Here is a 16,876-nt window from a genome sequence, read left to right as displayed (position 1 = left end):
CATGCAACTCTATTGAGATGCACATTATAAAGGGAGTTTTGTTCCTAGGAAAAAAAAAAAAGAGAAAGATTTTATAGTTTTTAAAAGTAGGAAACTATTACATATTCATTGTAAAAAATATTCAAATTAACAAAAAACACTACTACTTGAGATGAAAAAACTGTTTATATGTTGGTTAAATGCAAATTTGGCATACAAAATGTAAGGTATCAAAGTGTTATGTACAAAAGAGCAAATTGCCAAGTGAAGAAGTATCAATATTATATTTTAGTTAAGACATTTGTCAGAATAATTAATAATTTTATTATTATTCATCAGTTTTAAATCTAAATTACAGACAAGATTTCAGAGATTTAAAATGATATTGGTTACACCTTTGGTATAGAACACTACAAAATAGTTAAATCAGCTTATATTTTATCATCATTGATGTAATCACTATATTAATATTAAAAGAATGTTTTTTTTTCTAATGTTAGGTTAATTAATTAGCAATAAATCATCTTAACTATTTTAAAAACATTTATGTTAATTTTTCCATTTTAATTTCAAAAGTTAATGCTGTTTATCAAATCTTATTAATTTTTAATGGATATTGTTGGTTAAAATATACTGTAACTTATTTAGATTAACATAAAATTTTATACATTAATGAAATTAAATTAAAATACTTTTTATATAAAAATTTTATTATTATTATATGTCACTAAATTTGATAGAATTTAATTAAATTTTATTATGATTTATTAATGGCAAAGACTCATAACTTACTCAAAGTTAAAAGAAAAAAAATTCAAAAATATACTATTTTAAACGATTATTACAACAAAACCCCATTACGAGAAAATGGCCATTGTCTTGCATCACTATTTTTATTTTATAAATAATAATACTTATAAAAATTAATAGTTTCCTCCCTCCCTTTCATCTCAATACCAGAATAGCTATGAATTACTATGCATACTTTCATACTTTGCCATCTTAAGTATATGCTGAAAATATCTAATGAATGAGTCAATTTTGTACATCAAAGTAAACTAAATGCTCGTAAATAGCAAAGTTTGTTTAATTAAAAAATTACTACTATTACTACAGTGTGTAGTAATAGTAGTAATAGAGCAATGCTTGACATTGACATATGGTGCTTCAAACATACTGTAGCTCCAAGCATACATTAATATCGACAGTGCATTTGATCACAAGATGAAAAATTGTCTGAAGACTGATTATTTGATATCTAACTCACGAACAAAAGTTTGCTTTCTTAATATCATAATATTTCAAACATTGTCCTACTACTTCTGAGGCAACCTGTACAAGTAATTTTCATTTGATTAATGTTTATATATTTTTTAAATTGTTTATTGGGATATAAGAAAGTAATTATTTATTTATTTTTCCTTTGTAATATCTTCCTTTCATCTAAATTTATTGAATCAATAAACGTTATTCTTACAAAACTGTTCTCTAGTTTTCGAACTGATTTTAAACAATTTTAACTCTATATATCTTTTGCATATTTAATATAATAAAATTTTATCATGTCAGAATCAATTTGAAGATTTGTCACGACCATTATAACGTGATATATTTGATCAAATTTGTGAATTTACCTATTAGAGATAATATAAAAACAGTTTAAAATATTTACTCACATTCTGCAGAATATTTAAGCATTTTCCTAATTTATTTGTATTATATATCTGAATACTTGATGAAACATCTTCATTCCATAAATTTTTGCACTGAGAGTTAACTAGGATTTAAAATAAGAATATTTTATAAACAAATTGTAGCATTTAATTTAAAAAATATCGCTATTCTGTATAAATAGAATTTCTCTCTTTAAAATGAACTTAAATTTAAACAATAATAATATGAAAAATATAATTTAAAAACACTTATTAGATACTTTATCGTATGTTTAGTCTAGATAAATATCCGAGCAAAATAAATATAATTAGTATAGGCAATACATCTGGGGGTCTCTAAATATCGGTAATTACTTTGCCTAATAGCGCAATAAAAGAATCTAGCTGTTCCTTTAATATTTGTTGTTGTTATTACTTTTCAACCAGGCAATGCCTGCTATCACTGCTAATAATTTCATAAAAATGGACTGGAAAAGAAAATTCATCCAAAGCAAAGCCATTTGTCCCTGGAAAAAAAACCAGGGAGGAGAATGAAAAAACACTGGTAGCTTTTAAGGAAATTACAAATTAGCAAAACCACCAATAGAAACATCGAACGTGTTCAAAAACTGCACATAGTTTTGCTAGTTGACGTTGTATGCTGAATAGATACTTTCATTACAAATGTCATCATTATTGGTTTTCTTTCTTTCTCTTAATGAAACAAGTTTTTTTTTATTTATGTATCTTCGTATAAACTTGTTACATTGAATTTTATAGAATTATTCATAAAAGTTAAAAGAAATCTCTCTCAAATGACCAAAAAAAAAAGTAATTCTTAATAGAGCAAGCTATTAGGATGCAATTTATTAAAGTGATTTCTAATGGCAATAATTATGTTTCAGAGAAACATACAAATGGAAAATAATAATAAGATTTAAGTAAATACTTTCAAAATGTTTACAAAGGCTTTATGCAAATATGAGAATTGTACCAAAACTAATTCAAAAGTGGGCTTAACTTTAAAAAAATTATGCTCATTTTTGCATTAGCTTCAGTACAACCCTCATAAAAATGCTACCACAAACAAACAAAATTTTCTCTTTTATTTACAAAACAAATTTATTTAAATGCATGATTATATGTTGTCAATATCTGACAGCACCATTTACCTACAGAGAAGGCATATTAAGAGGACATAAAAAATTTTAAATATCACAGAATTATATATACTACCATCTTACTATCAGTGAATAATATCTGATCACTTAATATTTCTGAAAGAAACAGTGCTCTATAGTTCATCATACATTTGTAAAAAAGAAAGAAAATAAATAAAATAAAATCAAAATTTACTCATTCAAAACTATGATAGTTTTATAAAACATTATTACATATGTGTTAATAAAGTTAATGATAATACAATACACTCTTGCTAACTCAATCTATATACAGGATTGTTTGGATTAGCAAAAAGTTAATTAGTTGAATGTTACATGTAAAGAAAAGGAAGTCAATAGGAGTAAAGACAAATATATATATAATTTTTTTGCAAATCTTTATACTACATTTGATACATATTTAAGAAATTTATTGTGTTTTTAAAAAAAGTCTTATTTCCTTTTGTTTTTTGATGAAATAATTGGTGACAAAAAAAACAAAACTAGTTTGGATTAAATGGAATTCAGATTAGTGAGAGTACACAGTACATATCCTTAGATGGGACCATTGAGATCTTGTATAAGACCTGGACGTATAGTGCATCCTTTTTGCCTTTTTTTTTTTTTTTTGAATAAATGGAATACATAGAATGTTTCTTTATTAAGTAGTAGTAATTTTAAAAATTTCCAGTTTTGTTAATAAAAATAACATTAATTTATATTGATTGGAACTACTACAGAACCTAGAAGTAAGTTGTGATACTAATATACAAAATTGTTAACAACTCAAAAATAATTAAGTTTTTGACATATTTACAAAGGTTATTTTACTCAGTATGGTGTGTACTATCCATTATATAAACGCTAAATGATTTTCTAACACCCTATATGATGTTCTGAACCATAAATTATTAAAAAAGGAAATTTTCACTAAATAATTTAGAGGTTTTCATTTTATAATTTGTAAAACATTCAATAAATGAAAGCATATTACAGTTTATCGATACAAAAATCTTGATCTATCATACAATTACATCGATGAAATATCATAGAATCTCTTATAAACTTGCCTACAGAAAATATTTAAAGTGGAAAGTAATATTAGACTAATACTTATAATAGGTATATGACACACTATTTGAAAAGACTAAAAAAATTTATAAAATTACTTTCTTCAAAATGTATTAATTTATATTTTAACTCTACTTTACATACTATCTCTCAGTATCTTTTCCCATGTTTATCATGTTCAGCCTGACTGAAAACTGAGATAACTACAGTTGCAAGAATGAATTTACATTTGAGACAAAAGATCATGAAATTTTCTGGAAGGAAAGAACCACTATTTAGGAACAAAGCAGCAAAATTAAACCTGTTTATCCAAAGACCTTAAAAAATGAAGAAAATGAATATTTTACTCATCCAAACATTTTCTGTACACCAATAAAACTTTCATGTTTGCATTACTTTATTTTTCACTTTAATAACTTTCTGCCCATTCAGTGATGGCTCCTGAATATTTGCATGTCAACATATCTTTTAAAGGTCTTTCAGATAAACCAGGATTGCATTTGCCATCTTTGTCTGAGAAGCAACCTAAAATTGAATGCTAGTCTATCAGCATAGTAACCAATTTCCATCTGGTTCTAATTATCTTTTCTAATTCCATTTTGCTTACCTATATCAACGACAATATCCAGACCACCAAGATGCCGAAATTTCTTTTTATACCAATCATCTTGAGCTTTGGCAACAAATTTTAAGAGACTTTCTAATGCAAAGTCACAAGCCTAAAATATAAAATAATTAACAACAACAGAAAAAGATATAAATAAAATTACACTAAATCATATAAAAACAACTATTAAACCAACCAAATAATGATCAAAGACATTATAATTTTCTTCTACAAATAGATGTTGAATTCTGATCATGCCATCTGCATCTTTATTAAAACTCTGCAGTTTCTCAAATGAAGATAATTTCTCTCCTTGTATTAATTCTATTATTATATTCAAAAAGCTAGTATTATTAGGAATCGCCGTTTCTTTTGCTATAATGTACAGAAGGCTCGCAACATATAATGATAAATTCTGAAAAATAAAAATAACTTTATATATTAAAACATTAATCAAATATAAATTTTATAAATTGAAAAATTAAACATTACAACTATCGAAATCAGTAAATTTAGTTTTTTATATAATAGCGGTCGAAACAAAACTCTCAAACATCAGCAGCATGGATGACTTCATTTCAATATTTGAAATACTGGGAGTATATAATCAAATATTACTCATCTTTACTGTGTTATATCTTTTAATTGGCAACACCAAAATTCAAGAGACTTTTTTGTGGTTACCCATAATTCTTTTCAATGTCGTAAAATTGTTTGCGTAAAAAAAAATTTGAAAAAATGGTATCGTACAAAAATCTGGATATTGATGTCCATGCATAAGTGCTTTCTGAACAGAGTTGACTTCCAGAGAGATTGTTAAATCACTAAAATCTAGTTACATTGATATGTCAGAAGATTGTAAGCAATATCATTAGTTCTTGTACGAATAATGATGATGGAATGTGGAAAATGGGAAATCACTTAAAACTTTGTTTGAAATCTAGGCCTGCATGATGCAAAGCTAATACTGAGATGGTCTGCAAACTATCGTCTACCCCAAATCTCTGAAGGATCAGAAACATTGCCAATCAAATTTGAATTTGTCAGAGGACTGTACAAAACATAATTCATAAGTATTTAAAAGCAGTAAAAGTACAGAAGACTAAAGTACATCACCTTTCCACAGAACAGAAACAAAATTGCAAGAGAAATGCTTGCAAAGTGAGTGACAGCTGGCAGCAGGTAGATTAGAATTTATGGTGACATTGGATGAAGCACATTTCTACTTAAGCTACTGCAATGGAGTTTGGAAGGCCTGTTACCCTTTTCCTGGTCAAAACAGTCCCAAAACTTGGTTGACAAGATGCTATGAAAGCTGGCCAGAAGGTTCATGATCACTGGTGGAATGACTTTTATAAGAGGAACCCTTCCTCTTATAAAAATCCCAAATAAAGTTAAGGTGAATGCTGACTATTATATCAGCAATGTACTGAAGCCATATTTAGAAAGAGACATTCTTTGCATGTACCCAGGAAAGATGGACAAAGTTGTGTTCCATCATGACAAAGCCTCTTCTCACACTACAAAGAAAATTGAAGTGTATCTTGAACATCTTAAAACATATACCAATCTCAATTATGTAAAATAAACTGGATATTCTTATTAAATCATCAGACATCAGCCATTTACACTTCTGTTTAGGATTCCTTAAACAATGACTTTTCCACCGACATGCTACAATTCTAAGTGGGCTTTGGAAAGTACCAAAGATGAATGGTCAAATGTAACACCTGAAAAATGTGAACAAGTGTTAGACTCATAAAAACGGTAATGTAGGCTTGTTGACAAACAACAAGGAGCTGGCATTGAACATACAAAAACAATTCACATAAGGGTTCTTAAAGACATTAATAAATTTTGAAGTTGAGTAATATTTGCATATACACCCTTAATATACAGGGTCTTCCAAAAAGAATGCTACCATTATAAATTACTGTAATTATGTTTATTATTAACAGAGAAGTATGCATTGCATATCAATCAATAGAGTAACTATTCAAGTTTTATCAGCAATCTGCAATCAAAACATCTTTTTATTTACCACTTCTAGAAAATGCCATAAACAAAAATGGCAACTCTGCAGCAGAGAAGATGTTTTGTGTTTTGTAGTGTGCAAAGTAGGAAGCAGTCATCATTGTGCAACAATAGAGTTTGCATTACATGATGTATCACTTTGAAATGTCTGCTCTAAGCTCAAAAAAACCATCGAAAAATCATGCTGCAAAATGATGAGTGATTCTGACTGCACACTGAAGAACACAAAACACTTCCTGTTGCAAAATCACCATTTTTTGTTTACAGCACTTCCTAGAGGCAGCAGACAAAAAGACATTTATAAGCAGATGGTAGATGAAACTCAGAAATTTCAGTCATTGATTGATATGCATTACATACTTCTCAAGCAATAATTAACATAATTACAGTAATTTAAAATGGTAGCATTCTTTTTTGAAGACCATGCACTTAAAAATATATAGGGTATTTTGGAAACATTTAGCCAAATTTCACAGAATTATAGTGAAAAACCTAAATAAAAAGGTTTAGAGACTTTTTTTATGCAAAGCTTAATCAGCAAATTATTAAAGCAACAACGTGTAGCAACATCATTTCTGTATTTTAAGTCTATATATGTAATGTGTCAGTAATTAAATCCATTTACTAGTCACAATTTCTTTGTTAATAACTTACTAATTAAGCTTCAGATCAAAACATGACTCAATATTTTTATTCACATTTTCCTCCCCTATAAGTTTATGAAATTTGGTCAAACATATCTGAAACACCCTATATATGTTGGGTAGAACTTGACTACTTAGACTTCCAAGTAGACAAGCTATACTCAACATATAAAATAAAGGACTGGAAGCACATATCTTAATGTATACAAATGAAATTCAAAAAAGTCTACATTTTGGGGAGTGAAGACATGCAAGGAACAGAGAAAGAATAATGGAAACTAAAAGAGGATATGTGGTATATAATAACATGCAAAAGAGAGAGGATTTATTTACCTACTATGTTGTTACCAAAGAGTACAACAGATGTGATTCAATGGCATGATGTGTCTAAAATCATGAATATGACATTAAAATCTGCAATAAATTATAAGAGGTATAGGATAAAGAAATTAAAAACAGAGGATTAAAAGAGACAACAGGGTAAGTCAACCAAACATTCAAAATATAAGATACATATTTTAACACAGGTTAATGTTGCAATAAAGAATTTTTAATACAATTTGTTGTCTCACTGATTATGTAGGTTCCCTCCCTTCAATATAACAAGTTCTAGTTAAAAAGAAAGTTTAAGTAAACAAGTTATACTTAACCCTGTATAGCAGGGGTGGCCAACTTTTATGTACAGAAGATCTACTTTTTATCTTAAAAATGTGTCGCGATCGACTTGTTGTCGTAGGGTTAGTCTAAGTGACGAGGGGGTGGTGTGAAATGCATACAGTCTACCTCCCTATAATTACGGTCCCAATAATTATGATTCCTATAAAACTGCAAAAAAATTGTGACAGTATCCGTAAAAAACAGTAAAAAACCCCCTATAATTACCTCAAACATCATCGGGCAGCCGAACTACTTTCCCGCCGTCCGTAGCGCCACGCTACGGAGAGATTTCTATCGTCTGGACAGTATTATANTGTTTTTCACGTTATGCCTTCTCATTAAAAATCAAAAGAAAATACAACAGAAGATACCAGATTACTAATTTATCTACTGTTTATACTAGATTTATCTATCTAATCTTAGTTTAGGTGTAAGAAACCATTAATATCAAGGTATTTTCTTCAATTTTTTTTTTTTTGATGAAGAGCCAGTCCTGATGAAGGGCACATAATGCAAAATCATTCAGTGTCATAAAAAGTTTTCTTGCTCTAAGAAAAGTAGTATATAATTAATAATTTACAAGCATAATTTAAATATATTTTTGTCTCTTTCTACTCTGTGGGACACTAAAAAGACTTTAATTGTACCCATTGTGTTTGGCCAGGCCCTAATAGGTACAGCTTGGGAGGCATAGAATGAGCACCACATATTTGGACTCCATCCTTTGCCTCCAAAAATATTCCTAAAGAGTTGCTTGCCTAGATTCAATCCTGAATCCAGTGGCGTAGCATAGTGGGGCGAAAGGGGCAGGCCGCCACTACAAGTGCCCCGAGCGGCACTTTTAGGGGGCGAATTAAAATTTTACAACAATAATAATATCTTGTAAAAATTTGAACCATTTCATTTCATATTTTTGTCGCACCCACGATTCGGACCAATTGAAATGAGCACAAAATTTTTCATTACTTATTCTGTGATGAAACTGAATTTTAGTCTTTTAAATTGAGATACCTAAATAAGGGGGCGGCAAAACTTTCCTCTGTCCTGGGCGGCTGACACCCATGCTATGCCACTGCCTGGATCCCTCAGAGTGATAGGCTGACACCTTAACCATTTCAGCCATCAACATGATTTTTTTGGTAGGAATTTTTTTAATTTTGTCTTCAATTTTTTTTCTCTTGCTTCATTGTTAATGAGTTTTTCTAAATCTGCCAGTAAAAAACCATTATCTTTTACATTGAATAAATTTCATACATCCTCTTTGTCCATATTTCCAAAACCTATTGATTGAGTCATCTTCATTTTTAATCTATTGAATGTCATTTTCTTCTTCTAGTACAATTTATTCTTTTCTTCATACCTCATTTATTGCAGTACACTGAAACACACCTTATGCAGTGTAATCAACAAACTATTCTAACGAAGCAAAACTGTTAAAACAGATACACTTATAATGTGGAGTATGTGATTAGAAATTTCATTATATCGAAGCTTCATTACCAGAGGTAACGTTAACAGAGATATGCCTATATACTGAAATTTGCAACTGTTATATCCACCAATTCATTTATCAAATTATCATGGTTGAGAACAGGACCCACAAGAGGTAAGACGGGAGAAGGAAGAGGAGCACACACAGGTGTGGTGTTGTGGCACCACTGTTTAAAACTAACAGTCATCTTTTTCTTAAAATAATTTATTGGATAATTGGTAGTGCCATGCAATCGGTGGCACTACTTTTATCACACAGTCTAAATTTATAAGATGTAATATTTAAGTTTCTCATTCCACAACTTGCAGTAATTACAATTACAGTACTTACATATCATCATCATGTAAGAATTCAATTTTTTTATTTTTTAAAGTAAATTCAACCATTTTTAATGAAATAAATGCTTAATTAATTAATCATATTAAATTAATCTTCAAAACCTTTTAATGACTGAACATTTATCTCTATAAAAATTACATTTGTTTATTTTATTACTAGTGAGAACAATATATCTTAAATGATTAATGGCTGTATGTTGTATATGACATCAAAAAAAGTAAATTACAAAAAAATTATTAATATATATTTAGAGAGAGCAAGTCAAGTCAATGTTTGACTTCTTGGATATCTTCATCAGACTGGAAGAATAAATCTTGAAAGTGCTTTCTGAGTTGGAGAAGAAGTGAAAGTCGAATTGATGTCAACAATAAGATTGACAGAGATGGATGATTGTCTATTTTGTTCTTTCACTTCATTAACGCAGTCATTTCTGAATTTACACCATAATTATACCTAGACCATAGACTGCAACAATGCATGGCAGTTCCATAGACTTGGTGTCTTTTGCTCAGGGAAAAAAGTATGATAATGACAATTAGTGTCATATATTTAGTGCAATTAATAAACTCCAAATACCTTTAAAATGCAGTCTATTTTAAACCACTTATCGAACGTTTTTGGTCAAATTAACAGACCTTCTTCAGGATCGAACTAACAGAAAAATTTAAATTCTATTAGTTTGATCCTGAAGAAGGTCTGTTAATTTGACTGAAAACATTCGATAAGTGGTTTAAAATAGACTGCATTTTAAAGGTATTTGGAGTTTATTAATTGGATATAATAATGCAGGTAAATATTTAATATATTTAGTGCAATCACCATTTCTAAATTTGCATAATCTAAATATGTGAGACCTATATTGTAGGTGCATACCCTTGGTATTCGGTGAAAGACGTTAATTGACAACTGCAGTTCGTCGCAAGGCTTATTTTAGCAGGAATAAGTAAAACAGGAAATCTTACTTTTCATTTGTTTGTAGAATTTACTTTAAATTTTCTTTAACTCCTGCATTTTATCTTAATTTCTTTCAGATTCAAATATATAGATAAATAATACTGCCATCTTATATAAAATTTAATAATCAGATTATACAAATTAATCCATTTAAAAATGTCAGGAAGAAAAGAATGATCTTAAATGTTTTTCTTTCTGTATTTGAACCATGTGATTTCTTCATACAAAGTAGATTTATCACCAATTACGTCAGCTAGATCATCACTCAACTTGACTGAACTGATTAAAGATATTCTCCATTTTCAGTTGGCACAATATATAATGTTTATGTTACATTTATGTTACACAACACACATTAATGTAGTCTGGGATATAAAAATTGATATATTCTGGTGGAAAAAAAAATGATTAAAGTATTATAGAAGTATTCTTACAAAGTATATTCATAGAAAAAAAACCCTCCATCAAAATAAAATGATTTTGATAGAGTAGCTAAATCGTTTTGTGATGAGTATAAAAGTTAAACAATTTATTTATCTGAACATTTTACTAAGCATAAAGCAGAACTCAAAATCAATGAGTAAAACCATTATTCAACTAGAAAGAATATATACTGAGAGACTTCATTACTTATTCAGAAAAGTATCACAATAGATCCACAGTGGCCAAACTGCCTCTAGCATGCCACAAACAGCTCTTCTAGACTCTTAGTGTGACTCCAGTGCGCAAAAACTTTTTATAAGCTTGATAGTCACTACTTAAACATATGCAATACTTTTGTAAGTTTGCTGACTATTATATAGTGTGATATAAATAACAATTGTAAACATAACTTGCAATTTAACCTTGAACAAGTATCCAAAGGCTAAGAGTACATTTGTAAAGTGTAAGGAGTTACACAAATGTTTATTGGTACTTTATGGCCAGCTACATAAAGTAACAGTGATATTTTACTACGAAGCAATAATAGCTACTAGTGATGTGCCGGATATCCGTATCCATTACTTTTTAGCAGATCTTTAACAGATCTTTTTATCTTAATGAATTTCATTACTTATATGAAATTTTAAAGATAGGTAGCAATAAAATACTAATAACTTCAATTCAAATCACTTTTTATTTCTTAAAATCACATATTTGACACATTCACATTGCAAAAATTTTATCATGCAAAATTCATTTACTATCGTAAAATATTTCCATATTACACTACTAAACTTTTTTGTCAACATTGTTTTTATTTTAACTCAACTCAACACTCTCCAAAAATACAAATGTAATCTACACTATTCCGTGTCACACTAAACTATAAGCAAAAATCATGCACAGTGCAAGTCAAAACACGTCGTGTTACTAACGCAAAGCGTCAACTATAGGTCTAAGGTCACACACACCAGCGCCGACTGAGTACAAAAGTTGAGATCCGTATCCATATCCGCGGATCTAGATACTAATGATCCGCATCTGTATCCGTATCCGCGGATATACATTTTTAACGATCCGACACATCACTAATAGCTACTATACTATAGAAACTGATACATATAGCTAAAACAGTATAGTTAATATAAAATACCATTTTAATACAGGATTCAGCTCTCACCAAATATATAAAAATCTGGCAGGGATCATTTTTTTGACTGATTGTCCTACTTTTTCCATTATATATAACAGCCGGAAAAGTAAAATTTTAGGATCATCTGCTTTTCACAGAAATATTTTTTTTTATCAAATCAGATGTCATTTTGAATAATATATAAGAAGTAATCACTATAAGAAGCTTTTTTGTTTTTTGAAGGGCAGCATTTTACAAAAAGCTACAAAGCATAAACACACATTCCAGCAACATTATTTGCAACCCCTATTTCACCTTTGTACACTTTATAGCTTGAAATTGTCAATTTTGAGAAATTTTTTCTGCCATTTTTTTAAATCACAAAATTATTCTGGTCCTCCTTTCAGCAATTTCAACAATCTACAAATGTTGCTTTAAGGAAGCTTTTCATTGTTAATGGCTTTTGCTGTTGAACTTGTGCTAATGAAAAATAAGGTTGAAAAAAAAAAAACAATGTTTTCAAGACTTTACAGAAAGCTGATAGAGCGAGACAAACAACAGATTGTAAATATCACCTATAGTTAAACAAAAATATTTATTCCTTTAATAAAAACAACTGACACTTTCTTTTTCTAATTCCACAATTTAATTTATTTGATAAAAATATCCTAATTTCAAATTCATAAAGATCTTCAAATAAAGCAGAGTCCTCTAAACGGTCAATAAGGTCAAAAACTAGTATGGTAGACACCTTACTAGTTATTGGTTGCTGATTAAAAACAATTCATTAACAATTATTAGTCCAATAGGTTATATATATGACAGTTTGGGATGATGTAAATTTGTCTGCTAAGTAAATCTCTTCAATAAAAATAGTATGTTAATACTGGCTCATCAGATTCTTATTTATTATTATTATTATTATCTATATTAACAATAGGAAAAGAGTGGATAAAAAGTCACATAAAGTCAAAAAAAGTTTGAAAATGCTCAATATATAGTAGTAATGATATTAGATAAAAATCTTTTCTGTTTTAATATAATATATAGTAATGCATCCCTGAAAATTGTACAAAAGTCTAAATAATTGAAAGATGCTTACATGCAACTCTATTGAGATGCACATTATAAAGGGAGTTTTGTTCCTAGGAAAAAAAAAAAAGAGAAAGATTTTATAGTTTTTAAAAGTAGGAAACTATTACATATTCATTGTAAAAAATATTCAAATTAACAAAAAACACTACTACTTGAGATGAAAAAACTGTTTATATGTTGGTTAAATGCAAATTTGGCATACAAAATGTAAGGTATCAAAGTGTTATGTACAAAAGAGCAAATTGCCAAGTGAAGAAGTATCAATATTATATTTTAGTTAAGACATTTGTCAGAATAATTAATAATTTTATTATTATTCATCAGTTTTAAATCTAAATTACAGACAAGATTTCAGAGATTTAAAATGATATTGGTTACACCTTTGGTATAGAACACTACAAAATAGTTAAATCAGCTTATATTTTATCATCATTGATGTAATCACTATATTAATATTAAAAGAATGTTTTTTTTCTAATGTTAGGTTAATTAATTAGCAATAAATCATCTTAACNTTTAGTTTTATCTGAACCTAAATAATCTTATAAATAAAATAATAAATGTATACAAAATATGAAATTAGTTTCAGAAAAATATTGGTTAAATTGTTATAAATAATTAAACAAATACAGAAAGATTGTGGACGTGGATCAATATTTAACAATGATATATTTCTATTTTTTAAAGAAAACTTCTAAATACATTCAGAATTATTATTAGATGAAATAAATGAGATGGAACATTCAGAAAAATATTTCTAAATACATATCAATATGTATTGTTTCATTTGAAACTACTTTTCCAACATTTACACAATTCCAAATACGATACTGTAATAATGGCAAACAAAAGCACCAAGTAAGCTTACACAAAAACCTACAAGAGGAGTCAGAAGAGATAAGAAGCAATACTAGAAGCTAAAGATGTATTCATGAAAAACAATGCCGAGAGAGATGTAAATTTATATAAATGGCACATGCAAACAAACATACAAGGCATCCCACAAATCTGGAACAGCAAAAAAATGTTGATCTTTGCTTACTCTCTTACTGGTATTCATGTCTCCGAATATGAAGGAATGAATTTGAGTTATTTTCATGGAGATCCACAGTCAGTGTAAACTTGTCAAAAAGTTTAACTGGATGCACCCAGATTACCCACCAATCACACACAGCAGTCTGGATACATGTTAAACTCTTTGGTAACTTCAATACTGACTATGAGTTCCAACAAAGATAACGTGGAACTTTTTCTCCTTATTCAGTACTACACATTACCTGAAAAAGAATAAACAAAAGGAATATAACTCTTTGATTTCAGACTTACGGGATACCTTGTATATACACTTTCTATTCCAAACATCAAATAAAAGCTAAGCTCTAACACAGAGATGGCAAATCCATGACACACATGTCCAAACATTTACTTTGGCACATAGACTCATAAGTTTGCCATTCTTGTTCTAGAGTATCAAATTCCATAATTTTAATGCAATAATTAAATGAAAAAGATATTTTGTTAAATGCAATATGATTAATTTATTAACAATAAATTGAAAGCAAATTCATTATTTCTTTTTAACTTATTAAATCATCATTAAGAGATTCAATTTGAGAATGAAACTATGAGTAATATTACTTCATAGTGAAAGGAAACTTACTGACATTAATCTCAATAAAGTAGAATGTGAAATTAATGTACAATGGATATGTATACATGATGTCTGCTTAAACATCTGTACAAGGGCAAAAGAGATCTTTCCAGCATTGCATGAGTTTATATATGTGGTGCATAGTAGTGCTAAAATAATAATCCACATTCAAGCATAGATGAAGTAGAAGGTCTATGTGGATTGCAACAGATACAAATACACTTGATATGTTGTAATGATATGGACCCATTCTGTTGCTATCTGCAATCAGCACAAGGTACATAGGATGCTGCACAGCAATTTGAGTGGTGTAACATGATGTTAAATTTACAACATGACAAACCACTCCTTCAGTACATTTTATAGATCAATAAGGCATTGTTTTCCCAGAATAGTGTAAGTAACCATAACAATGTGCATCAATGGGCAGAGCATACTTCTTGATACATGCAACATCAAGTACATTTTACCCTAAATTTTTGTTGTGGAATTTGGAGCAAGCATCAGTGAATACATGACCAATAAGATCATGTATTCACTGATGGAACCCTGAATAGTAAAAGATATCAGAATGAAGAATCCACTGCAGTAATTCCACTTAAATTGCTACTAATAATGATTTAGGAGAAATGCAGAGTGATGCATGAAAAAATAGTCTCAGTCCAGTTTGACTCTCTGGTTCTAGTATATTGTGTGGAGTGAGCAAACCTCATCATCTGAGAGGTATCAGGAATATTGATGCCCCATATTGTGCAAATCCATACAAATTACAGGAAATGAGGAACATCAACCTCTCAGATGTCATTATCAAATATCGCAATGTTGTGCCAAGTGATCACTTTCAACTTCTGTGACAGTGATACCAGCAGTCTGCTTCTATGTTTATTATTGTAGTAAACTATGTTTCTGCTAAGTTACATACTGGGTCTATTTTTTCGTGTGCCAGCCTGTAGTTCTGAGTCAAATACAGCAAACAACTTAAAAATTTGTATGTTACTGTATAGCATATAAAATATTAAGTCATGACAATTTGCTAATAAAAAGATTTAAAAATCTGTTCTGCTTTATTTAATAATATGAAAATAAATAACATGTTAACATATAATTATTCCTAATAATAAAAATAAATCAACTTACAGAATCTAGATCCATTTCTCTTATTGTAGATATAATTTCAGGGACAATTTCTTCAGAAACAGAACTAAATAATTTTTCTGTACAACAATATATTATTTCTATTAATCTGTAAATATACATTAAATATGTAAATATCTCACAATAAATACATATTTTACATAATATTTAGCAAAACTAATTCTTAACAGACAATCTATAATTATTATAAAGGTTTACAAAGATTTGCACCACAGAAATTCTTTATTCTAGAAATCAAAAGCTATAATAGTAAGACATTTTTAATTATAATTGTTTTTTTTTTTTGAATAAATAAAGATAAAGATATAAAACTGAAAAGTTTTCATCTTCCTTAACTAAGTAAAGTTATGTCTGTATACACTTAACACTTATGCAACCATTTATAATTAAGAGAAAAATGTTTAAATATGTTTGAAAGTGTTATAAACAATTATAACACTTTGTGTTTGTTGTGTTTTACAATGAGTAACATTAAAAATTTAAGCCCAACTTTCTGAAAATACTGTACAGTTTTGTTATATAGTTAAGAATAAGGCATACACCAATGCATTCATCAGGCAGATACAAAACAAAGATCACAAGATATCCTATGAGATGAAGCTCATTGTGAGAATGAAGATGCATCTACCCCATCATCACTCAGAGTAAATGCAATGAGCAGCAATCAAATTTTTAGTATGATACATCTTGTGATATCCACCACAAAAGCACAAATTTGTAAGTACAATTGCCTATGAATACGGAGATTCAATTGTAGTTATTATGATTATTGAATATATTTTTGTAAATAAATTCAAAATAATTATAATCTTATACTTCATCAAACAATTA

The 16,876-nt window shown here is 28.7% G+C and overlaps 1 protein-coding gene across 1 annotated transcript in view; it reads right to left on the bottom strand.

Annotated features, from left to right (window-relative positions):
- LOC111618120 (wings apart-like protein homolog) overlaps positions 1-16,876 on the bottom strand; it is a 45,094-nt gene that overhangs the window by 7,056 nt on the left and 21,162 nt on the right. The window contains exons 4-7 of the mRNA XM_023359572.1: positions 16,028-16,133; positions 4,666-4,884; positions 4,470-4,581; positions 1,656-1,756 (exon numbers count right to left, since the gene is read on the bottom strand). Of these exons, the coding sequence (XP_023215340.1) occupies positions 1,656-1,756; positions 4,470-4,581; positions 4,666-4,884; positions 16,028-16,133 (538 nt within the window). The remainder of the gene's footprint in view (positions 1-1,655; positions 1,757-4,469; positions 4,582-4,665; positions 4,885-16,027; positions 16,134-16,876) is intronic.

The sequence above is a fragment of the Centruroides sculpturatus genome, unplaced genomic scaffold (assembly GCF_000671375.1).
Source record: "Centruroides sculpturatus isolate CEXI.00-Female unplaced genomic scaffold, Cexi_2.0 scaffold183, whole genome shotgun sequence".
Classification (NCBI taxonomy): Eukaryota; Metazoa; Arthropoda; class Arachnida; order Scorpiones; family Buthidae; genus Centruroides; species Centruroides sculpturatus.
The sequence above is the reverse complement of the archived record's forward strand: the minus strand, read 5'-3'. Positions and strand labels throughout refer to the sequence as shown.